We start from the raw sequence: 26,853 nt of genomic DNA on the forward strand, positions 1-26,853 counted from the left end.
CGCATGCAGTGTGATAGCAGATTCCCAGGGCCCTTCTTGCACAACCTGCCCACAGTCTGGCCTCTGCTTGCCCCTGCACGACTGACACCTGGCCTGAACTCAGAGTTTCCTAACTAACCCCTCAGCAGCCGGAGGGAGTCTGTTCAAATTTAACTCAGATCACTACTTCTCTGTGCCAGAACCCTACAGAGGCTCTTCTTCTTTGGTGCCGCTGTTTCAGCCACTTTGGCCTTCTGATGCTGTTTGGATGTGCTGGCGTGCACATTTCAGGCCTCTGTACTTACTTTTCTCTCTGCTTGAAATGCCTTCCCCCAGATAACCATATTTCCTGCTGCCTTACTTCCTTTAGGTCAAATGACCCCTTATCATTGATTACCTTGAATAAATCCACACCCTCCTTTTCCCTTTTGCCCAACTTTGTTTTTCTCCATAGCACTCACTCATCACCAGCTAATGTACTGTATGTTTTCTTGTCTTGTATGTTGTCTGCCCCCTCCCCTACTGTACTGTAAGCCTCTGTGGTTAGAGCTTGTGTGTGTTCTGGTTGTGTATGTGTCTGTAGCTCCTGTGGTAGTGCTTGGCCCCTGCTGCTGCTGCTAAGTCGCTTCAGTCGTGTCTGACTCTGTGCGACCCCATAGACAGCAGCCAGGCTCCGCCATCCCTGGGATTCTCTAGGCAAGAACACTGGAGTGGGTTGCCATTTCCTTCTCCAATGCATGAAAGTGAAAAGTGAAAGTGAAGTCGCTCAGTCGTGTCAGACTCTTGGCTTGGCCCCTAGTAGGTACTTAATAAATATTTATTGAATGGAGGAATTCACAGCGACTTTGGACATTGGTGTTTCTTTGATGATCACTGTTACAACTATAGCATTTAAGTGTTACGGTCCAGTGTCCCCGCCCTCCCTGGTCACTACCTGGTCGCTTGCTTGTTCTTGGCATCTTGAATTGAATAATTGAATAATTCAAGATGCCAAGAACTAGTGGCTCTTTTGCTTTTCTCTTTGAAAGACATCAGGTTAACAAAGATGGCAGGGTAATACATCTGGTCAACCAAGAGCACATCATGCACAGTTAGAACAGCTCAGTCCAAGAAAATGGCACACTGACTTTGGGTTTAGATTTACGCTTTTGGTCAGAGCTACTTTTCCTTTTCATCTGAGAGTCAGATTTTAAGTGTTTTTAGAAGGACTGCTCTGGTGGGTTTTATAGTTTTATTTTTCCCCTGATATAATTTGTACCCATGGATTAGAAGTGTATTATGAATGCTTTTGGCTTTTCATATATGTGTGAAGTGTGATTGTATTAAGTTAAGTATAAAATCCACCCTGTCATTTCCTTTCATCAGCCTCTGAGAGTTTATGTGCCGTGGTTGCAAATTAACTGAATCTGGAGGCTCTGCAAACTGAAAGAAACCCTGTCTAACTTATCTGCTTTGGAACATGTTGTGCAGAGGTAGTAAGCCTGACCAAGCATTCCTGCATATTAAAGATTACTGTGGTCCAAGGAAGGTTCTCTTTCATTCTTAGTGTTACATGAAATAAAACTTCTCCTTTGTGTTTAATTAACTCCTCTGCTTTTACAGCATTAAGAGGATGATTTTCTCAATTGCCGAGGTGGAGCCAACCCTTGTGAATTTTATAGCTAGGTGCATTTTTTTTTTTAAGCTATAGCAAGGCCTGAGCTTTTTTTAAAAATAACTTTGTAATGTTACTGTTTGTGTGTGTTTGTGTTTTAACAGCTATAATGAAATATAATTCACATAATTTACCCATTTAAAGTGTACAATTTAATGGCTTTTCATATTTTCACAGATACGTGCAGGCATCACCATAATCAATTCTAGAACCTTGATATCATCCCCAAATGAAACTCATAAGCATAGCAACCTCCACCCCCACCTCCAGGTCTGCTTTCTGTCCCCAGGGATTTGTCTTCTCCGGACATTCCATAATTCATGGGATCATACAGTTTGTGGTCTTCTGTGACTTCCACTTTTCACGTCACATGATGCTTCCCAGGCTTACCCATGTTGAAACATAGATCAAGATTTCATTTCTTGTTCTTGCTGGATAATGTTCTGTTTTATGGATATACCATATTTTACTTATCCATCTGCTTGACTTTTATGTTTCTCTTTTATCCATTTGGTTTTCTATCTGTGACCACGCTTTGAGAGAGTGTGTGCTAAGCCACTTCAGCCGTGTCCGTCCGACTCTATGACACCGTGGACTCTAGCCTGCCAGGCTCCTGTCCATGGGATTCTCCAGGCAAGAATACTGGAGTGGGAAGCCATTTCCTTCACCAGGGGATCTTCCTGACCCAGGGATTGTCTCCTGCATTGACAGGAGGGTTCTTTATCACTAGCGCCACCTGGGAAGTCCTTGAGAGAGTGAGTTCAGGAATTCTTTCATCTTTCCCATTAGGGGCTTGGCTTCATAGGCATTTGGTTCTTGGCATTGAGGGCACCAGTTTTTCTCAGTTAGTTGTGTGCTAACAGAAGCATTCATTTGGCCCCAGGACCAGAGCAGGTCACTGCTTAAGTAACAGTACTCTTGATAACCTTCAGGGCTTGCCAGGAAGCATCAAGATTTTCAGAATATTTACTTCTGTTTTCCTAATTCAGCTTCACACATCTGTGTAATTTCTATGTCAGGAAGTGTTTTGAGTTAGTCCAGTCTATTTCAGAGAATGAAGAACATGCCATATTATATAGTTTTTATACAGTGTTCTCTCATGCATTCCATATTGGTCCAGCATAATTCTAAATAAAGCAACACAGCTGCTTAACCCTTTGAAATCTCTGTGACTGACCAACAGTTTTATTCGTTTAAAGGAGCAGTTCTCACCTGTGAACAGCTTTGCCCCCCCCACCCCCCTCACCCATCCCAGAGGCTATGTGGCAGTATTTGGAGATATTCTTTGTTGTCCTAATTGGAGCAGTGGGTTGTGCTACTAGAGTCTATGTGAGTGGAGACCAGGGATAATGCACAGGACAGGCAACCCCCTGCCCTACCCTCCCCCAGTAATCTGGCTGAAAATCTTAATTGTGCCACCGTTGAGAAGCCATGGTTTAAAGTAAGCAGTGAGTATTCCTTAACTACTTAGTAGAAGAGACACAACTATAGGCAACATGTAAGGCAAAACATTTCGTAGGTAATTGGGGAAAACTTTTTAACAGTATAGAAATCAATTGCTTGTGTGGATCAGTTTGTGTGTTCTTTAAAGAACGGAGGGTTTTTAATTTTTTAAGAGGGGGGATGCGGGGGAAGCCACTTGGGCATCTCATCTTTGGGAATTCCTTACTGTTGCTTCAAATAAAAAGATTATGTATTGTTTGTTATTTAATTGGGTTGTTGATCATAACCTGGAGTTTTGCTGTTCTGGGTACTTTCCCCACCTTTGCAGGTTGTGTGTTTTGTTGTTATTGTGTCTTTTTGGAAGAAATTAAGATACTTGTCAGAGTTCACCAATCTTAGTTCTGTTTTTTCCCCATAGTCTTTTCAGGGAGTTGAAGAAGAGCTGCTCTAAGCATTACACCCGCTTGTGATTAAGACGTGTTCATTCTGGGTCTCTTTCTGTTTTGATACCACAAAGGCTGCACTCTGAATTTGACTAATGCGTCCCATCTCGGTGATTTAGGTTCTCTTAATAAGACGTGTTCCAGGAACGAGTATCTCAACTCACTGAATATTTAAACAGATCGAGTTTAAATATTTACTACCCCCAAATGTAGAGAATCTTTGGAGGTGCACATATAGCCGTTTACTTGTAAATGGTTGAATTTGTTTGGGTGGGAGAACTTCACACTGGTTTATTTTCATGTGGGAGAACCACTCTCAGGACCACATTTGCCTCAGGTAAAACCCTCTGACCTCTGCGTGGGCTCCCAGATCTGCTGACCTCCTATTTCCCATGCATTTCTGTCAGTGATTCCCCAGCCTATTTTGAAGTGTTCTCCGCAGCAGCTTGTTGTTGATGAGTTCTTGTCCAGGGAGTCAAGTGTTGGAGTGACCTTTCCTTTTCAGAGCAAAAGTCAGTCCATTTTCATTCCCAGGCTGTTGGTATAAAAGGGACAGGAAAAAAAAAATCGATTTTCCTTTGAAAGCATTCACCTAGCTGCCTCCTTCTTTCTTTGTGTTCTGCTGTGGGTAGATCACTCAGGTCTTGTATACTTGGACCTAAAGGAGAAAGTAAAAGCATTTACTGAGGCACAATAAATGTAGAAATGGCAAAGGCAGAAGTTCTTGAGGATCTTGGTTCTTAATTTAGGCTTTTGGAGGTAGTGGATTTGAAAGCAAACTTGTTGGAATGGCACAACAACTCTTGATGGAAAGTATCTTCTGCCAGATGAGATGAATGTTCCCCAAAATGCTATTTTCATCTTAGGAGTCTGCAGTAACAATGTGTGCTTAGCAACTGTATTGGCTTGGCTTTTAAGGCCGTGTAATTGAAGGCAGTGTAGCCTTGTGGTTAAGAGGATGGGCTCTAAGTCAACACTCTGGGTCTGAGCCAAAGCTGGATGATCTGGGTCTCCTTGCTCAGCCTCTCAGTGCTTGCTTTTGCACAGGGAAAATGCACACAGCCACAGCATCTACTGAATAGAGCTACAGCTAGGGTGGTCATGTGACCTGCTTTTATGTTTTTCCTGAACAATTATTAATCTTTTTGCTCTCAGATGTGTCCCAGTTTGGAAGATAAATTATATTCTCATTCTCATTATAGTGAAGATTAAATGAATTAACATTTGTAAAATGCTCAGTGCATGTTAAGTGCTCAGTGAGTGTTAGCTGCTTTATTGTTTTAGGAGCCTCTATCATCTGTTTCCCTCTCCCTCTCTACATAAGCTTGCTCTGACTAGTTTTACCCTGTATCTGCCATCAAGGACAAGGATTCAGTCACTCTTTTTGCTGGACCTGTAATGTTTCCTCCTCCTTTTGGTTCCTTCTCATCCTGTTCATGGTTTATAAGCCAGCTCAAGCAGTCCCTCAGTTAATTACTCCTGGAATACTTTCTTTCCCAAATAAAAGTCTCATCATAATGCCCTCTTAATTGCCCCAGCTTATGTGTCAGAGAGAGGGCAGAGAAAAGTAATTTATTACTCGCCTGTGTGTGCCAGGTGGTGGGTTAGGATCTGAGAGTACAGCACAGGGCAAAAATAGTCAGGGTCAGCTCCTCATGGAACTTCTAGCTGAGAGGTACACACAAACAAATGCGAAGTTACAGTGGTGGAAAGCGCTGCATTAACCTAGTCCTCTTGGGCAAGAAAGGACATCCTGGGGAAGTTGCTATTGAACTGGGACCTGAAGGAAGAGTAGGAGATACCTAGACCAGGAGAGGAGAAGAGCACCACAGACAGAAGGAAGAACTGGAACTGTCTCAGTCCAGGTGGGGGAGTGTGTTCAAGGAACCGTGGGAAAGGCAGTGGGGTTAGGCAGAGTGTAGGAAGTGGGTGGGGGTTGAGGCCAGATAGAAAGATAAGGGCAGAAAGAAAGGATCCTGGAGAGGATTTGTCTTTGTTGTTGCTGTTGGGCTTTTCTCTGGTTGTGGTGAGCAGGGGCTGCTCTTTATTGCAGTGTGTGGACTTCTCATTATGGTGACTCTCTTGTTGTGGAGCATGGGCTAGTTGCCCCGTAGCATGTGGGATCTTAATTCCCAGACCAGGCAGGGATTGGACCCATGTCCCCTGCACTGGGTTTTGAGTTTCTAGTTAACAGTCCCAGATTTGGTTTTAGTGACTGGAAGTGACAAGTCATTGAGTATTTTAAGGTGAGGATTGACTAGTCACATTAGCCTTTTGAAAGCAGAGACCTAGCTTCAGTGTAAAAAGAGGATTGTGAGGGTTCAGAGGAGTGGATTTCAAGAGGAGCCAGTTTGAAGTGGCACAGGAAGGGTACACTAGTAGCTTTTTGACTAAGGTTGAGGTGTTGGGGTTGCTCCCAAGTAGATGTGTTTAAGAGAAATTTATAAGGTGACAGTGTCATGCTTTGTTGATGATGGAGGCGCTGAACGTGAGGCTTCAATGTCCAGCTTGCCTAACAGGATGGTCAGGGGCACCAGTCATAAGACAGGCCATGTGGGGCCAGAGCCTGCCTTGGTTTTGATATGTTGAGGGACCTTTGAGACATCCCAGAGGAGACTTCAGGTGGGCAGTTTTCACAGACACCTGCCTCTGCAGGAGAAGTTTGGTAGGCATGTTCATTTGTGGATTGCCTGTGTGGATGTGGTACCTGAGGGCTGATGGACACAATGAGATGGACTGGGATAAAGTAGAGGATGAGAAAAGAGGACTCTGCAGTGCCTAGAGAGTAGTTTCTCTAGGCACTACTCCATGAATAGTAGGTCCAGTACTAGTGGTGGAGGAACAGTGGAATAGATTCTAGGAGATGACTGTGCTGGGAATGCCCAAAGAAAAGGGCCTTTGCAGAAGGAGATGGTGTGATTAACCCTGTCAGAGGATGCCTGATGGTCACGTGATGAGAGGGACAAAAACTCTAGTGGATTTGATGTAGAGAGGAGGCTGCGTCAATAGGAGTTATTCCAGTGACTGTTATGCTGTAGTCATGGTCCTTGTCAGTCAGTGGAGAAGGGATGTAAGTTAACAGCAGGTACCAGTGGTGGGTCAGTGAGGGCCGTTTTACAGGCAGGATAGGAAACGGTGAAGGGTGGACTTTAGGTGGGTCTGGGAGCTTCCTGGAGTTGGGCAGCAGGAATGCCAGAGGCTTGAGTAGAGATTAGGCCAGCAGAGGGGAATGGTCAGCTGGAGCATTCAAGAAGGGTGAGGTGGGCTGGAGAAGAGAAAGGGTGTCAGGAAAGGAAGGCCTCTGTGCTCTTTGAAAAGGAATGGTGGGCACTTAGCTGTTCATTATGTGGTGAATTGTATGGTGTGTGAATTATAGCTCAGTAAAGCTATTTTTTAAAAAGAACTGGTAGAGGGTCAGATGCTTGGCTGGCTGCATTGGAGGATGAATTGGAAGGAAGGCAAAAACAAAATTTTGTAGTCAGAGAGACCAGTTAGAAGGCAGTTGTAGTAATCTGTGTGAATGATGGTGATGGCTTGAAATAGGCACTTTCTGAGTCAGTTGGAGCAGTGGATGAATTACAGAGTTATTCAGGAGGCAATTGGTAGACCCTGAGAGCTGATCAAAATGCCTAGTGCATGGTTGGTTGGGTATTTGACAAACGTTAGCATTTCTTGCTGTGGTTGAATGAGAAAGAATTAATTGATTCACTAACTGCATTTGGCGTAAGGGTCAAGTGTCCTCCTGAATCTGGCTTGAGCCGCTGAAATGAGTAGAACCCAGGGATCGGGCACTTAGGTGGGACGAGCAAGTTTTCAGTGCTAAGTGGGTTTCACATGATCCAAGAAGAGATATTTTAGAATTTTTTTTACTTCATTTGTGGTCAGTTTTATGTGATTTATTTCTTAATCATGTAATAGAGTCCCCCCTCCTCCCTTGTAGGAAATAAATTCTTGAGGGTAAGGGTGATGTTTGGCTACGTTTATATGTTGCATAGTATGATATATGATTGGATATTATCTGCTGTAGTCGAGAATAAGTCATGACTGACCTAGGTATATATTATTGATAGTTTACATTTATAAAGCACTTTGCAATCTCTTAAGTGTATTTGCTGTGTATGCATATACTTAATTTTCACAGCAGCTCTGTGAATAGCTAGTTATTATTCCTTATTTTTTTTTAGTCGCTAAGTCATCTCTGACTCTCTTGTGACCCCATGGACTGTAGTCCGTCAGGCTCCTCTGTCCATGGGATTTCCCAGGCAAGAATACTGGAGTGGGTTGCCATTTCCTTCTCCAGGGGATCTTCCTGACTCAGGTCTCCTGCATTGCAGGCAGATTCTTTACCACTGAGCCACTTGGGAAGCCCAGTTATTATCCCAGCCCTATAGCAGTGAAACTGACTCAGAGAGAGAGTGATTTCCCCAAGGCACCAGCCCTGGCAGTGCCAGAGCATGAACCTTTGCTTCTCAGTCCACTATGCTTGCAATTCTACCAAGGGGCCAAACCTCCTGGGACCACTGAAATAGTGACAAGAAATGGTTTCCTTAAATGAGATTTGGGCCCTGAGCATGATTGAAATTTGAGTACTTTATCCAGATTGCTTCTGGTAAGTAGTGTAAGGTGTTTGAATGTGGTTGTTGGCTTCATTTTGAAGAGGCAAACGATGTTTGTGTACAGGTTTATTTAAGTAACCTGAAACAGTGAAGAATAGTTCTGTATCATTAACTGTTGAATGAATGACTTTAATTGATTAGATTACACTGAAACTAAGCCAGCCTACCAAATTTTATCAGTTAAGATAAAATCAAGTGCAGTCTGATGAATCTGGGAACTAGTGAGAGGACTGTACATTTATTTTTATAAAAAATCAGTCCTCTTTCTCATGTCACTCCAAACCCTCTGGCTTCCTGAGGTTTGAATGTACCTGAATCACTCCAGCCTCTGGACATTTGCAGTTGCTTTGTCTCTGTTGCAGTGGTCTCCGTGTCTCTTCTGTATTCTTGGGACAAAGCTGCCTCCCTCACCATTGTTTAAAATTGCAGTCCTCTTATACTCCCTTGTTCCCACTGGACTCCCTACGTAAGCTCCTTTAGTATAGAGATATATCTATATATTTGTATATATGTTCATACCTTTCTCCACTTCTGGAGCATCAGGTCCACAGGCCAGGGATGTTTGTATGGGGTTCTCTGCTGTCTTCCCCACACGTGGGCACATAACTAGTGCACTGGGTATTCAGCACACTAGCATCGTGGGCATTCAGTTGACATTTGTTCAGTGAAGAAGATTGTTTTGAATCTGAAATGTCTTTTAGATTAGAGTTCTCCTTTTGTTACCTGTTAAACTGTCTTTTCCTATATTTCCTGTTGAATTGGGTTGAGTAGTGGATTGACTTGATATTTTCAAAATTTTCTTCTTTCTTACTGGGGAAGAGTACCTTCTGTTTGGGTGGGAGAGACTAAAATGAGTGTGTTTCCTAAACGTGTCTGTGCTAATTATCAGCAAGGATATATGTAGGAAAAGTTGGCCCCTGTGAAGATATAGATTGTAATCTGAGCAGTAGGTTGACATCAGGTCAGGTGGATTCACCTTGGCGAGGGCTGCTTCAGACTCCACTACAGATGCTGTCTTCTCAGTTCCCCTTCTGTAGCCTGAAAAGTGGGGTGATGACTCCTGTTTGGTTCACATCACTGAGTAGTAGACAGAATCCAGTGAGATCATGGCAGGGACCTGCTTTGTGAACCCCTTGCTGTTATACAAAGACACTATAGTGTTATCTACCGAGTAGAACATTTCCAGTGTCCTGAGATGACAGCTGCCTTTCTCAGAGCCACTGGATCCCTTACCTCAAATGTTGCATTGTATGTTGGTCATTTTATAATGAAGCTGAGAAAAATGATTATTGTGGTAAATGCAGAGCGAAAAAAAGTCCCCACTGTGCTATATTTCAGAGACGAATGTGAACAGAAGTTGAATTGACTTTAGCTTTGGATTATCAGTATTCTTAGTTATCTGAAAGCTGGATACACATACACACAGAGGGTTTCATTGTATGGATGCTTTATCTACTGATTATTGATTTTTTTATTGCTAACTCTTGGCAGAAACAACTCAAAGTTTTTTGTAAGTAGAAGTATACTATATGATTTTGTAGGGAGTAATGTTGGATGTACAATTTGGACTTACTACTTTTTTTTCTGTTTAAGTGCTGAAATAATATTTTTACACTGTTTTCTGGAGCAGTTATCCTGTTAACCCTGGGGAAATTATGTTTTCTTGAACTTCTCTGAAGTATGTCTGTCCTGAACTGAATCTGAGAGTCTTTCAGCCTAAGCTCGTTGTTCTTTTTAGACTCCCAGGAGACCTTGGTATGTTTTTAATGTCAAAGAGGAATGTTTTAACAACCATGTTAGCTGATGGTTTTCTTTCTTGCATGATTGGCTTGTTCGGGCTCTAAACTTAAGCCCAATGGAGAAAGTAATATGTCTTTTTGTGTATTTCCAATTGCTAACACTAGTGGCCTCCAGGGACTTGGGGGTTTATTACTGTCTGCTTAGCAGATGATTCATTGAAGCAGAACTTTTGTAGGCAGTAGAATAATTTTTCATTTTCTGGAAATATGTTTAGAAAATTGAAATCCTATCTGAGAGTGCATTTCCTCTATAGAAGGAAGCAGTTTAGGTTTGTGCTTCATACTGTCACACTTCTGACTTTGCTTATAGATTGTTGGCATTATTGCTCCTTCATGGGTCTCTCTCCTAAAGCTGGTTGTTAACTTTTTTTTTTTCCTCCCTGAATGTCTAAGGATATTTGAAGTGCTAATGGGAAGGTCTCTTCTGGTATCAAGTTTGACCTAAGAGGTTTGGAGAGAATGCATGAGTGTTTATGGCTTTGGCATGACCAAAGAGAATTTTCTCTGCATTTGAGGCATGTGATTACAAACTGACTTGGTTGTTGTTGTCTGAGTAAAGAGGACCAGTCTTTGTTTGTTTGCATGTATTGTTCCTATCTGGCCTGAGTAGCACAAGAAACCGATGTTCTCCTGTTGACCAGCTGTCTCTTTCTGTGTGAGAGCATCAAGGGCTGGGACCATGGGCTCTTCCCTTGTGGTATCTTTACTTCTGAACTCCTGGCAAATAGACAGTGTTTGGTACAAACTTGAACAAGTGAGATGAGATACTGGGGAAGATGCTAAAAGATTGCAGAAGAAAAATTACTGGTTATTATGACTGTTCCAAAACTGACTTGTAAATAAAAAGATTTAAATTTTTTAATAATAATTGGGTTGGAGTTTGGGGTTCACTCTTCTCATTATATTACTGTTCAGACTTTCCTTTTGGGCTTTAGTTTTAGAGAGACATTTAGGGAGACTATTAATAGTGGGTATTTGGAAGAATGTATAAACCACCAAATAATCTCTAAGATGGAAGGTTGTTTTGGGAACTTCTTTGTTTTGTGAAGACAGAGATAATATATATCTGAGAAACCATTTTTCTTGGAAAATAACTAGAATAGTAGACTTAGAAGATGTAAAAAATTATAATAGAAGGCACAGGAATCTTGCTTTGAGGTTGTTATTTTTGAGTTAACTCTTATGTTTATTCTTGAGAGAAGCTTTGGAAATTTGGAAAAGTGACTAGAAAGAGTCTTCAGAAGACAGTGCACTGTGAGACGTCCTAAGACGTTTTCTAAGGCTATCCAGATTACATACTTTTTTTTTCAGGTGGAAATAATTTTTATTATAGGTTCTTTCCCTTTCAAATTAATATTGTGGTTCACAACACTCCTTTTGTATTTTTGTTGTTGTTCAGTTGCTATGCTGTGTCCGACTCTTCGCGACCCCATGGACTGCAGCACACCAGGCTTCCCCGTCCTTTACTATCTCCGAAAGTTTATTCAAATTCATGTCCTTTGAGTCAGCGATGGTGTCTAACCGTCTCATTGTCTGCCCATGCATTCTTTTGCCTTCAGTCTTCAGTCTTTTCCAGTGAGTTGGTTCTTCCCATCAGGTAGCCAAAGTATTGGAGCTTCAGCATCACTTCTTCCAGTGAATATTCAGAGTTGATTTCCTTTAGGATTGACTGGTTTGATTTCCTTGAAGTCCAAGGGACTCTCAAGAGTCTTCCCCAGCACCACAGTGATTGTGCCCCTTATATGTTGTTTACTGGGATACACTTTACTTTTTCATTTTAAAAGGAAAAAACAGTTTGTATATAGAAAGCATCATTTGCCCTTATGCATTCAGATATTGTTCATTATTAGTGTGATAGAAAATCCCAAACCATATGCTAGCTGAGGCCAGCAACTGTTTATGTTTAAATTTTGTATCACTTGTCCTTTTTTCCTGTGGCCAGTTAGAACTTTTCAGTTCTAAAGCATGAGTAAGGAAGAGAATCATTGAACAAAATATTATTTTAGGAAAGGAAATATGAGAAAATGTTGCAGGAAAACCAATTCCACTCTCTCTTTTTTTCTCCTAGCATTTTTGAAACGTTGGGGTTGTTGGAGTGGTTGGATTTTCCCTGGAATTGAGTGAGAAATTCAGAAGACTGAAGCCCAGGCTCACTGTCTACCTTTCACGGAGGCCCAGCCGTGAGAGGACAGAAGAAGGCACGTGGCGAATCATGACAGCTGACAAAGACAAAGACAAAGACAAAGAGAAGGACCGGGACCGAGATCGGGACCGGGAGAGAGAGAAGCGAGACAAAGCGCGCGAGAGTGAGAACTCCAGGCCCCGCAGGAGCTGTACCTTGGAAGGAGGAGCCAAAAATTACGCCGAGAGTGATCACAGTGAAGACGAGGACAATGACAACAACAGTGCCACCACGGAGGAGTCCACGAAGAAGAGCAAAAAGAAGCCCCCGAAAAAAAAATCTCGTTACGAAAGGACAGACACCGGCGAGATAACATCATACATCACGGAGGACGATGTCGTCTATAGACCAGGAGGTGAGGTGCCTTTGGGTCTTGACGGTGTCTATGTCAGCCTGTGGATGCAGGTGGGCATGAAACCCAGAGGAGTGGGTAGTGGTTTGGGGCAGGAAAACTCCAGGTAGTCAACAGCTCCAGGCTTCAGTCAGCTGGGTGCTGGCCCTTCCCTGTGCCCACTCCGGGGCCTGCCTGTGAGGTGCTCCTGTCTGTGTCTTCTGCTGCTCGTTCTCACACTTCACCGTCTACCCAGAACTTTGCCTCTTTTCACGTCCTGCTTTGCCTTTTGTCTTCAGCACAGATTAGACTGTGGTGAGGCCCTGCAGAGTAGAGTACATGGTGGGACAAGTAAGCCTTCAAGTTTAGGGGAACGGGTCATTTTACATTGGCTACAGGAGTGACCAGAAGCTAGACAGGGGTTTTTAGTGGGCTTCAGACCAGGCTTTATTCCTCCTGATGACCTCCTTTTTCCTAGAATTAAGCTTCAGGGCCTCTAATCAATGATAATAGATGAAGCCAACTAACCTGCTTTGTTTTCCAGGAAAGGTACTGCGTCCACTCAGTATATTGAGGTTATTTGTAGCAATTGTTCAGAGAGAGATCAGACACAGCTTGCAGATAAGATGTAGGGAAGCAGGTGGTTCATAACCTGTTGAACACCAGCAATAGCTTCCTTTCTCATTTGATACATTGTATATATTTGGATACTTTCCTTACAGAAGTCAGTTAAAAAAACAACAACAACTACTAGCTGAAATCAGTTCCTTTGAATTGCTTACAGTGTTGAGGAATGACATGAGTTGCATGAGATGTAATTAACAAGTTGGAAGCCTCCCAGTTTGATATTTTTCTAGGAGCTGGAGATTAAAGAGATTATGTCATTAACCTGGTACAGTTATTTTGCTGAGCTGTACTGTAGCTGTGCTGAACTTCATATAAAGTACTCGATTTTTCCCCCCATATAGAAATTAGTTTTGAATTTTGAAAAATAATGTTTTCAAACTTACATAGATTAGCTTGTATATACTATATTTTTTGGCTGATGACTAAGTGAGAAGATATTTATGTGATATAAAATTATCAAAATTGAAGTTTCTGGGGGAAATTAGAGCTCTGTTGTGGAGATTTGGTAGTTTGTAGGTTACCGTACTGACAGGGTCTTTGATTCACCCTTAACATGTTGGACAGTCAGAATGTCCTAGCCACCTAGGAACATATATCAGTATAGACCAACTGCACGTTGATTGCTACAGACCTGTGTACTTCTAGATCACGAGAAGGAGACAGAATGCATTAACTTCTTTAGATATAGGTTACAGGATGATACCTTAAAAATAAGGGACGATCTTATTTGTTATTGTGTCAGAAGGCTGGCTGTCTTGTGTAGAACTGAGGGCCAGCTTTTCTCAGTGGAGAGTTACTCTTTTTTTTTTTCTTCCCCAAAATGCTTCTCCAAAATACTTGTAGTCTGAAATATATGGGAAGTGCTGCATGTATTGTCCCTCATGTGAGACTGTCATAATTAATAACTTGGAGAAGCCCTGCAGTTAAGGAAACTTCTTTAACATTAAAACAAAACAAAACGAAAAAAACAACCTGCCATTTCCCCCATTTATGGGGCTATGGCATCCTGTTTCTGCTGAATATCTCCTTAAGAAAAATCATTTTTGAGAAAACAAGTTTGAGAACTGTTGCACATTCATATTGCATATTCTACAGGATGGTGGGAAATCTTTTCTTCTTGATGTTTAGAAGACTGTGTGGAGGGAGGTTGGTAATGGCTTATTTTCAAAACAGTAGGTTCTTGTTTTGGGGAAGAACTGTGTACTTAAGGGAGGCAGACGTTGTTTCAGTAAATCTGAGGACCTTTGTGAAATGTGAAAAAGATATTCAGCCTCTCTGGAAGCTGTTATAAAGGATTGAAAACAACAAAAATGGCTTGAAAATTTTCTGTGGCGCTCCAGCAGAACCACTTGCTGGGAGACGCCCCTGTGCTTGGCCGGGTGACACTGTGGCCTGTGGTTTGCGTACTGCCAGGTCTATAGATGTTTGCCTCTTTGGTAAGGAGACGGTCTTTGACCTTCTCAGTAGTTTTGTTTCTTTGGGGGTTATTATGCATTTGAAGGTGAATGACTTCTACCAATAGCTTCTTTCTCAGTGGAAGATGTTAAAATATTGCCTCTTCTTTAGGTTTACCCACACTGAAGAATTGGAAGGTAGGTTATTGTGACTAGATTCCCAGGTGGAACCGTTTTTTTGTTTGTTTGTTTGTTTTCTTCTTCTCCTTTTCTTTGTCTTTCTTGGTGCCGAGTACTACAGTAACATCTTTGGTTGGTGATGAAAACCCTTACATGCACCCAACTGCAGAGACTCTCTTTGGTTAGTTGTATCTTAAGGGTTTCAGTAGGGACTTTACGGGGCATCATAAGGGATTCTTCAGTGTATTATTAGTTTTTGAGTGGTAGACCTTTTATGGGCTTCCCTGGTGGCTCAGTGATAAAGAATCTGCCTGCAGTGCAGAAGTTTCAGGAGACATGGGTTCGATTCCTGGGTCAGAAAAGTCCTCTGGAGGATGAAATGGCAACCCATTACAGTATTCTTCTTGCCTGAAGAATTTCATGGACAGAGGACCCTGGCAAGCTCCAGTCCATGGGGTTGAAAATAGTCAGACACAACTGAGCACAGTGTCTTTTCAGACCTTTTATGCTCATTTAAAATCACAGATAAATTTTTTCCTTTTCTGAATTGGTTTCAGTACTCAAATTAAGTCTAAATTACAAATGCCTCCCAAACTGTCATTAAGCTTGAGCCTAGCGGTGAGCAATAACATGAGGATAGAAATGGACTGTTATGTAATATACGTGCTTGTCCTTGGGGGATAGGCGTATGTTCATACTGTTTGGTCTGAGAAGGCTGAGGTTTTATTGAGGAAATGAGTATTTAGAATTTGTCGTAGCTAAGGTTTAGTCTCATGCCTGGTTACAACCAGTTCTTTTTGATCCTGCTCCTCATCTTGTCAGCTTTATATTGCTCTTAGAAGTACAGCATGATGGACTTTTAGTTACAGTGTCCACGTTACCTCCTACCTTAGGGTCTTTGTACCTGCTGATGCCTCAGGTTTGTGACCCACCCCCACCGCCCTCCTGCCCCAACCCAACACACAGACACACTGAACTACTATCCTCTCTTTAGTACTCTATTCCAGTGCCATCACCTTCTTCCCACGCGCCAATTATCCAGATTTCCTTAATAGGTATAGTCCTGGAGTCATGTAACTTTCCTTCTTGCACTTGTAACAGTAATAATTTTCTGTTTATTTCTGTTACTATTTTAGGATGTCTCTCTCCTCCATAAAGGTATCTACTCTGTTTTTACTTATCATTGAATTCCTGAGATCTACAAGAATAGTGTACATGTAGCATGTATTCCATAATATTTGTTTTTTGTTGTTTGTTTTGGCCTCACTGCATGGCTTGTGGGATCCTAGTTTCCCAACCATGGACTGAATCCAGGGTCCTGGCAGTGAAAGCATGGAGTCCAAACCACTGGACCACCAGGGAAGTCCAATACTTGATGAATAAATAAGTTTCTGAAAGTTTTATTCAAAAATATATTGACTGATTGATGATGTCACAGAATAATGCTTCTGGAAGTCCAGTTTGAATAATTTATTTCCCAGTGAATGATTTAACAAGCTTGTTATAAAAACCAAAATCAAAACCTTGTGGAGCTCTGTGTATACTTTGCATCTGTGTCTAATCTAACTTCTTTGTTGTCCATCAGCCATTATTCTATTTCTGAGATGACTGTCATGGTGACAAATTGATTTTTTACACAGCTGTGTGCAGTCAGATTTCTCTTATGGGCATTTTCAGCATAGAGTATTGGTTTCTAAAGTTTGCTGTGGGTGGCATATAAATTTCTTTCTGCTTTTTTCTTCCTTCTTTTCCCTTGCTTTATTGAGATATAACCAATGCATGACATTAAGAAAATGTGTAGTTACATAGGGAACTAAATTCAGTCAGGAGGGAAACTGCCATTTGTCACAACATGGATGAACCTGAGGTCATTATGTTAAGCAAAAAAGTCAAAGAGAAGTACCACATGATCTCTCTCACTTGTGGGAGAAAAAAACCCCCAAAAATGCCAAAAAACCCCCAAACTCGGCAACAGAGAACAGATCAGTGGTTGTCACATATGGGGAGGTGGGGGATAAGGAGTCAGGGAGGTGGGTGAAGGCAGTCAAAGGGTACAAATTTCCAGTTATAAGATGAATAAGTTCTGGGGATGTAATGTACAGCATGTGATGGGAGTTAAAAATACTGCTATGTATATTTGAAAGTTGCTAGGTAAATAGATTAAGTTCACATGATACACACAAAATTCTCTAGGCCAGAATACTGGAGTGGGTAGCCTTTCCCTTCTCCAGGGGATCTTCCCAACCCAGGGATTGAACTCAGGTCTCCCACGTTGCAGGTGGATTCTTAACCAGCTGAGCCACAAGGGATGCAACACACACACACACCCAACAGCGTGTGCACAAAATTAGTGATTTTATATATATATATATATATATATATTGCAAAATGATTATACCACAGTGAGGTTAGTTAGTATAGCCATCATGACACAATGACACATAGTTACAGTTTTATACTTACTTAGGAAAAAAAGTTAAAGCATGGAACTTTAAAAAATGTATAGTTTCCCTTTAGTTCAGATTTCTGTTTAAAGAGGGGAAGGGAGTTACCAACTTTTTAACAAATGATATGCTACCATTGAGCTCCTGATTCTTCACTGAGTGATCGATCTCTGACCAGTTAAGAGGCTGAATTCGGTTTTAAAGTCTTGCTTTTCTGAATAACTGAAAGCTTATCTTCTGCAGTCACTCACACAAACATTCCTTCTCAAAGTAAACCTAAAGAAAACTCTGGCATTTGGTGTTCTAGGACATACATTTTTGGAGAAAATAAAAGCTCATTTGATCTGCAGCTTTTTATCCGTGTCTTCTATCTGTAGAAGAATTTTTAGGTGAAATTGACATGAAAAGGAAAGTGTCTACTTGAGGCATTCTTATTTGGGAGGGAGTGTGAGTTTTTCTGATTGCAAGAATTTTTTTGTGTTGCAAGAATATTTCTTGTGTCACAAGAAACATGAATCCTAGCATAAAGGCACCTGTAGGGTTGATAATGATTTAACTTGTGTGACAAGATAATTTGCATGTAATAAACCTAATATTAATCTGCTTAAAGCTTTTCAGTGGATCCCTTTTGCCAGTAGGACAGAGTCTAAAACCTTCACATGGCACACCAAACTGTGATAAGATTGCCTATCTGTGCATCGTCTTTAGATATTTTTTGACAGGAAAGAAACACAGGCAATGTGTGAGTTTGCAAGGGCTGTCATAATAAAGTACCACAAGCTGAGTAGCTTAAACAGCCAAACAATAGAAATGTATTGGCTCACAGTTTTGTAGGCTGCAAGTTCGAGGTCAAGGCGCTGGTAGGTTTGGTGCTCCCATTGAAGGTACTGGAAAAGGATCTATCTGTTCCACACCTCTCCTAGCTTCTGAGAGTTTCTCGACTTGTCTGAGCATAGCTTCAGTCTTCACATCGCATCTCTTTGTGTGCCTGGTTTTGGGTCTCACCAAATTTATCCTTTTTATAAAGACACAAATCATTGAATTAGGGCGCCACCTCATTCTAATTAAAAGTGATCACATCTGCAGTGATCACTTTTTTCAGGAAGGTCAGTCACATTTTGAGGCACTGAGGGTTAGGACTCAAATGTATAAATTTTGGTAAGATGCAGTTAAATACATGGCAGGCAGGAAGAGCGTTGTTGCCAGGAGGACTCAGGTTTGAGTGACCTGAGTCTATGACCACTTCAGCTCTCCTTAGTTGTGTGTCCTTGCAACACCTGTGAAAAAATATTTATTTTTAATCATGTTTTAGTATACTTCTCATTGTGGATTGCATTAATTTTTTCTTTCTGTTTCTATTGAAATTTTACTTTGCCTTTTCTTAAGCCTAAAGAAATGATTGCCTTTTAGTGTTTATTAGGAAGTTATTCAAATCCTGCATATGTATAGGAAAGAATTTTAGCACATAAAAAGTTATGACTTTAGGAGGGTGGAAGTATAACTGCTAAAGTTGTTCTAACCAAAAGAATGGGAAGTGATAGAAGTTTGGGGACTAGTTAACTCTATCTTTTTCTGTTTTGTAAGGAAAGGAAGGGTCTTTGAGTATAGTGAGACATGTACCCCAGAGCTTGCTGGAGTGTTTGGTGTCAGCCACAGGTCGGCAGCCTCTTAGAAATGCAGTCTCAGGTTCCACTCCAGATCTACTCAGTCAATATTTTTGTTTTCATAAGATTTCCAGGTGTTTTAAATACGCATTAAAATTTGAGAATCATTGATGTAGACCAGTGCTTCCCTGTCTTTTTTCAAGTTAGCGCACAGATAGAAAACGAGTGCATTGCCTTGAGGGTTGAGAAGCCCAGCATCCCAACACACTCACAGCAGACTGGAGTTTAGGCAGATCCAAAATGGGGAGACATCTACTTCTGACTGAATACACTAAAGCCTTTGACTGTTTGGATCACAATAAAATGTAGAAAATTCTTCAAGAGATGGGAATACCAAACTACCTTACCTGCCTCCTATGAAACCTGTATACAGATCAAGAAGCAACAGAACCAGACATGGAACAACAGACTGATAGCAAATTGAGAAAGGAGTTCATCAAGGATGTATATTGTCACACTGCTTATTTAACCTATATGCAGAGTACATCATGCAAAATGCCGGCCTCGGTGAAGCACAGCTGGAATCAAGATTGCCGGGAGAAATACCAATAACTTCAGATATGTGAGCCTGTGTACAAATTGTCAGTTGTGAGGGAGAGAAGGAGCTGTAACTGTGGATGGTTACACCATTATAACCGTGGATGCCCACCGTTTTTAAAGCACCTGCTCCTTTCCAATGGTGGACTTCCTGTACACGTGTTGTTTCTGCTCCTTAAAATCTCTGCACAAATGAATCATTGCTTTCCTATAGTATCTATGGGGAAACAGGACACACAGCTGGTTTGTAAGTCCGCATGGGCCTGGAAGAATTGGTTAAAGCCCAGAATGGATTGACCTTTGATGCTTTTGAACTGTGATGTTGGAGAATACTCTTGAGAGTCCCTTGGACTGCAAGGAGATCCAGCCAGTCCATTCTAAAGGAGATCAGTCTTGAATGTTCATTGGAAGGACTGATGTTAAAGCTGAAACTCCAATACTTTGGCCACCGAATGCAAAGAGCTGACTCATTTGAAGAGACCCTGATGCTGGGAAAGCTTGAAGGCAGGAGGAGAAGGGGACGACAGAGGATGAGATGGTTGGACGGCATCACTGACTCAATGGACATGAGTTTGAGTAAACTCCGGGAGTTGGTGGTGGACAGGGAGGCCTGGCATGCTGCAGTCCACGGGGTCGCAGAGAGTCTGACATGACTGAGCAACTGAACTGAACTAAACTTGCTAAGATTACTGAAGATAATGAAAATAAGAAACACAGTTATGCTGAAACTAAAGAAGGGATAGGCCTATTTCTTAGAAAATGCAAATAAATAATTAATTTGCTCCTTTTCTTTCTCCTACTCCTGAAGTCGGTACATGTTGCCTGCTTCTGAAAGTTGTTTCTCTCTCTTGCTAGATGTATATAAGGATTAATTGTTGCAAAGGTAAATGGTTAACAAGTATGAGAGGTATGTTGAGCAGGGTGAGGTAAGGTGTTGCAGAATATTTAGGATAAATTTTGATTACTGAATTTGAAACCTTAACCCAGCAACTGAAAGGGAAAAATACATGGTTTATGTGATCTAATAAATGTGAGTGTATTATATTCATTAAGTTTTTTTTTTTTTTTTTAATGGAAACTGGAGAACATTGGCCACATCTCACATGAAAATAATTTGTTGGTAGAGTAACTCACAGACTGGGTGGACACCTGTCTGGATCGAGGACAGTTCGGATTTTGGGTTAGCAGAAACTCCTGACCATTCCATCTGGGTGCTGCCCCCAGAAGAGTGTCCTTCAGCATTTTCCTCCTTGCTGTCACTCAGCTCCAGTCACAGTCTCAGAAGAGTAGGTTGGTTGGTGGAACTTGAATTGTATGTCTGTGTCTTGTATAAAAGAAAGACAGATATCTTGATTTATCGCTCCCCCTAAACTCCATCTGGTGGGGCTATGGTAACTTCCCCCAGTGGAATACAGGGGTGGTGGGGGCATAGATGAGAGAGGTCCTCATGTGCGACTTATCAGGAGACTGTCACTGTGGCTCCAGATTCAGGGAGAACTTCTAACAACATATGGATATTTATAAATAGTTTGTTTTGCTATGCATGTGCTGGGTAAATAGAGGAGCAGTGTCGGCACAGTGTGTGATTTGTGCTGGTTCATATGCACCTTTCTAGGCGAGAGGTGTGTGAATAGAGGGACTGGGATTAGAGTGTGCAGTTACATGGGGTAATATAGGTTACATGTTAGCAGAGAGGGAAAAAGTAGGTGAGAATTTAAACCTTCAATTTGGCTGTTGCCCTGGTGAGAGCCCTTTCATTTCTTTCTAAAGTGAAATGAATAAATGATGCCTACCCCCAGGCTCCGTCTCTAGAGAGGTGCCTCCACTTTCCATGCCTGCTGTGCTTGCCTGCACAGAAGCCCCAGGTTAACCTGCACTGTTTTGGTACCTTTGAATCAGCACCTGTTGTTTTAATGTATTTTAAATATTCCCTAAGGTATTCTTCAGCCACTCTGGATCCCTGCTTGGACAGCGCTATGTTATTTCTTGATGATATGCTTACTGATTGAAAAAAAAAAATCTGATTTTAGAAGTGCAAAAGTTTGAGTAAGCTGCTCCTTACTTAGCCTGTATTTTATTTTTAATATACATTTTTTTTTAGTGAAATATAAGATTTTCCCAGATATACACACACACATGACAAGCAGCGAACCAGAATGTATCCTTAACCTGTATATTCCAAAAGAAACAGAAATGTTTTGTATGTGGCCATTTTTGGATGAAAATCACCCTTACTCATGGCAGGTATGTGTTAGCAGGCATGTGTTAAACAGTAATCCTTTGAAGGCATTTTTTATGAGCAGTTAATCATCAAACTTCGAGATCTAGCTTTCTGGCCATGTATTCACCTCGGTTTCCTGGGTCCCAGTTGTAGCTTAAATCCAAAATCCTTTGACACCTCCTCCCCCCAGGACTTCCCCTCTGAGTGTCTCTCCCCATCTCACAGTCCCTTTACCCCTAGATATTTCATACCTGGTTAAAATACCACCGTTCTCATTTCTCTTGTCTTTTCCTTGCTGGTCCACTCCAGAAGGACATGAATCTTTTTTCCTTTTAGTTCATTGATGTACCCCAGTCTGGGACATTCTAGGCACTTTGTTGTTTGTTCCTTAGATACTTAACAGCATAAGCAGGGTGATGACTCCACGTGTGTTCATGCTGTGTTTCACGGACAGCCTCTTGAGTAGCATTGTCTTAGCTGTACTGCCTTTAGGAGGTGGGCAGTAAACACATGTACAGAATCGCTGATGTCAGGACTTTCTTCAGAGGGGTCCTGAGCTATTGAGAAAGTTTACTTTGGCTTAAAAAATGGGCATTCAGTTGGTTAGAAGTTATGAGTTAGAGGACATGGCTCTAGTTTTTTTTTGAAAGTTCAGCTTACAAAACTTATCCCTTTTATAAATTAAATATATTTTAACAGTTAATTTTAAGAGATTTTTGAATTGTGATTGGTCTTGTTTATAATTAATAGTTTCAGCATTGACTTGCTTATTAAGTAAAATAAATTCAATATTTGATTTTTGTTGTTTAGTCTTTTAACACAAACCTTTAAAGTACTTAGCGCTTCTTATAAATGAAATTAATCAAAACCTATAAATAAGGTGCCTTAGATTTTCAGGGTTGTGCATAAACTCACTTAGGTTTCTGGATCAGTTTCTTACAGAGAAGCAGTGCAGGGCAGTCTACTTTTACCATGGGAGAGGCAGGTGCTGGCAAGGGACAACCTCTGTGCCTTTGTTTCTTCACCAGTAAAATGGGGATCAGAGTACGCACCTCAAGAGCCGTAATGGGGATTACATGAGTATACCCACACATACACACGGGGCTTCTTTAGAAAGAGTAAGTATATATTGCATTGGGCAAAAGTTTGTTTGGGTTTCCTGTAAGATCTTACCGAATTAAATGGCCCTAGGTAGTACTTTTTTTTTTTTTTTTAGTTGTAATTTCAAGAATATTGTTCTAAGCCACATTCTTTCAACTATAAAAAGAATAAAAATATCATGTCTTGATTTCTTATTAACTTCCAAAGTGTTAATATAGTTTTGATTCTCTTAAATCTTTCTTTAAATAATTCTAAATCTTCTCAGGGACAGAAGATGCATATCAATTTAAGGAGATAATTACCATCAAATTGAGGTTACTTAATTTTTAATCCTCCTAGGTTGAAAAGATAGTACCTACTAATGGAAGACATTTATAGTCACTAAGTCTCCCTCTTCAAAACTGTAAAAGGAGATGGCTTCTGACCTCAGTAATCTAATTCTTTGACTGTTCATAAAAGCCTGCAATTCTTTTATGGTTGACTGCCTGACTTTTTAAAAAATTTATTTTGAAAAATTTCACTTTTGGTTGTAAAAACTGTTAAAACATGACAGGACCCTAAGATATGTGTGCTTCCTCTCCAAAGATGAGGGACTTTGATCCCAATTAGGATCTCATGTTCTCTTTTCTTAGGAGTCTGTTATCCTTGTGGATATTTAAAATGTTCACTGAAATGTTTGCCTGCTGGTGGTGATGACAGCTCATGAAATTATTCGTGACACAAGAGTGGGCTCAGGCAGAAACTTTCCTAGCAAGATGCTTTGCTTGTGCAAATGCTCAGAAAACATCTCAGTGAAGTGTGGAAGCCACACGGAACTTCTGGCGAAGGTTATTTTGAGAGGGGACATTACTCTGCTCTCAAACACCTCTGCTCTGACGTTAATGTGGCTACCGTTGAGCGTAAGCTCTGGCTGTTCAGGGCTCCTTTTGGATGGATTGGTCATGATGCAGTCCCAGGTCTGCGTACTTGAGTGTCTGAATCCAAATTGGACTTGGCTCCAATTGGTTACAGTTTGCCAAGGTTGATAGAGACCTTTTCTTTTGGTGGAAATGGTTACCAAGCTTAGTTATTGCTCCTTCGGACTCTCTCTGAGTGCTGTGGTGAACACAGAAAGCCTTTCTGTGGGGGTGGGGGGGGCGTGTCTCAGTAGAATCTGCATTTTTCTAGTTCATTTAAAGCATGTTTATTTTTTAAAGATTTTTTTTTTTTTGATGTGGACCATTTTTAAAGTCTTTTTATTGAACATGTTGCAATATTGCTTTTGTTTTATATTTTGGTTTTCTGACTGTGAGACCTGTGGGATCTTAGTTCCCCAACCAGGAAATTGAATTCACGTCCCCTGCATTGGAAGGCAAAGTCTTAACCACTTGACGGCCAGGGAAGTCCCTTTAAAGCTTTCATATGAAGGTAGATAAAAGGGAGCAGGATGCAGGGCTTGTCAGGAATGCCTTTGAACTCAGTATTTTTTAAAAATTTATTTATTTTTAATTGGAGAATAATTGCTTTACAATGTTGTATTGGTTTCTGCCATACATTAGTAGAATGTTCAACAGTATGAATCAGCCATAGATGTACTCAATATTTTGATAGAGACTTAAAAACATCCTCTTTTTAAAAATTAACGATGTGTCACTTGTTAGTGTCTTGTTCACACGTCAGAGAGCAGGCATACCCGTTCCACTTTCGTTTCTCTGTTGTCCTCTCTGTCAGGTTCGCAACATGGTTTTCACAAAAGAAAAGGTATAAGAAAAAGGATAAAGGAGAAATGAATGGTAAAGAAGTTCAAAAAGAATAGATCACCTGGATATTAGAAGGCAGATGGATTTCATGTCCTGTTCCAAGTGATCCAGGCTAAATTCAGTCCGTTTGGAAGGAGTGCGCCAATCAGTTGATAGCATTGTTCTTGGGTGCAAATGTAGGAATCTTTGCCATCTCTGATCTAGATTCATAAAGTGAGCTGAGTTTTCAGCCCAGATGGAAAATGTGACAAGAAACTTAGAGAGCCAGTGCTAGAGGCACTCTCTTATCCTCACAGGCATTGCCTGAAAGGTTCTTTTGTTATTTTCAGGTCAGAATGCTTGATACTAACTACTGGAAGAATTCTCGAGCATTTTATAGCAGGAGGTTTATGAGCATCAGTCCAGTTCAGTTCAGTCGCTTAGTCATGTCCGACTCTTTGCGACCCCATGAACCGTAGCACGCCAGGCCTCCCTATCCATACCAACTGCCGGAGTTTACCCAAACTCGTGTCCATTGAGTCGGTGATGCCATCCAACCATCTTATCCTCTGTCGTTCCCTTCTCCTCCTGCCCTCAATCTTTCCCAGCATCAGGGTCTTTTCAAATGAGTCAGCTCTTCTCATCAGGTGGCCAAAGTATTGGAGCTTCAGCTTCAACATCAGTCCTTCCAGTGAACACCCAGGACTATCTCTTTAGGATGGACTGGTTGGATCTCCTTGCAGTCCAAGGGACTCTCAAGAATCTTCTCCAACACCACAGTTCTGAGCATATGTGTCATTAATAAATAAGAGACCTTTTGCAAAATCTGTGGGGTAAATTTTACATTGTCAGCTGAGCTGCTTGTTTAGCAAGCACTTCTAGAGTAGTGGTTGGCAGACTCTGTAAAGGGCCGGAGAGTAAGTATTTTCAAATTTGCTGTAGGCTGCACAGTCTCTGCTACTACTGAGCTGCTCTTGTGGAATGAAAGCAGTGACGGCTAAGATACAAGTGAATGAGCTGGCTGTTCTAATACAGCTGTATTTATATACACTGAAATTTGAATTTCATGTAATTTTTGCAAGTCAAAAAATATTCTTTTTGTTTCCTCTCCAACCATTAAAAAATGTAAAATCCATTCTTTGCTTGCGGGCCTTACAAAAACAGGCCATGGGTCAGATCTGACCTGTAGGCCATGGTGCCGACCTTGGTGCCGACCTGTGTGGGTTTCCTGCCTTGGCCTCTGGTTCTGCCTGTTTCTGTAATCCTTAAAATTCTTCCCTTGCCTGCTGTTTTATGCTACATTAAAAATCATTATTTACTTTCACTTATCCAGTTAAATTAAAAAATACTTTTTACTTGTCTGTATTGTTGAAACCATTTAGGTATTAAATTTGAACTTTTTGTATTTCCTATCAAACTCTACAAGTCATGAAATGATCCTTTAGAAATAAGCTGTTTGTTGGGATGGTGGCATTTTGAAACTGTGTTTTTTTTTTTTTAAAAAGAATGTATGTAGGTATCCTCTAAAAAGAATCTAAATAGAAACTGAATGAGAAAAGAAGGCCAGTTACTTAAGGTGTTAGCATTATATTCTGGTACAGACCATGACTATCTTCAGAGGTGTTGTGTTATTGCCTTGAAGCTGTGTCTGTGTGTTGGGGAGTCTTGCTTGGTCACTGGTCCAGTGTAAAGCAAGCTAAGAGCTTTGCAGTGACTTCTGTTCCAATGGCACCTAGAAAAACTGGATAACTCACCAGTGTGGGGAGAGATCCAGTGGGAGGCAGGGGTTCTTTTGTTTGAATCTCCAAGCTGGATACTAAAATCAGCCTGGTGGACTGAGACGAATAGAGTCCCAATCACAGTGGAGCAAAATTTATATTTACCTGGAGTCTAATTGGACTGAGATTTCCTGCAGTTCTGTTAAAATCCTTGGCCCTTTGGTTAGTGAGCAAGTGTTTGAACTCTTAAGCTCTGGAGGTTTAGCTTTTCCTGGCTCAATTAATTGTTAAATGTTCCCTTTATTATAATTATACTTTGATGCCTTGCTTTGTGGTAGCTGAGGAAATTGCTGAAAAAGTTGTTTAATCTGTTATACTCTATCAGTTTTGTAAAATGGTCTTTTTAAAAGGAAACAATTTTGATTTGAAGTGGCATGGTGGTATTTGGGTTGGATAACATCATTTAAACAGAAATGCAGGAATTTGGCTTCATTCTTGACGGAGATTGGCTTGTATTTGACTTTGACCCATGTGTTTGTCAAGTTTCCAGATATTGCCTTCTATTTATTCTGACAGCTTCACCAGCTGAGAAAACCAGACTTTCCACAATTAAAAATAATGTCTATGAATTTAAAGAGGAAGCAGTATATTGTTCTTGGAATTACTTTAAAATGTATGCGTGTAAAATGATTTCTTTCCCTTTTGAAAAATGTTTAAATATCTCAGAATAGTTACTGGGGTGCCTAAGTTTTGATTTGGAGCTGAGTTCCCTAAATATCAGAAAAAGAAATTACAGGCTTTT

General features: G+C 41.0%; 1 protein-coding gene across 2 annotated transcripts in view; it reads left to right on the forward strand.

Annotated features, from left to right (window-relative positions):
• Window positions 1-26,853, forward strand: part of RERE (arginine-glutamic acid dipeptide repeats) — a 416,860-nt gene that overhangs the window by 140,856 nt on the left and 249,151 nt on the right. For both annotated transcript variants that reach the window (XM_052653908.1, XM_052653909.1), the window contains exon 2: window positions 12,003-12,471. In XM_052653908.1, the coding sequence (XP_052509868.1) occupies window positions 12,147-12,471 (325 nt within the window). In that variant the 5' untranslated portion in view covers window positions 12,003-12,146. The remainder of the gene's footprint in view (window positions 1-12,002; window positions 12,472-26,853) is intronic.

Source organism: Budorcas taxicolor, chromosome 16 (genome assembly GCF_023091745.1).
Source record: "Budorcas taxicolor isolate Tak-1 chromosome 16, Takin1.1, whole genome shotgun sequence".
NCBI classification, from domain to species: Eukaryota; Metazoa; Chordata; class Mammalia; order Artiodactyla; family Bovidae; genus Budorcas; species Budorcas taxicolor.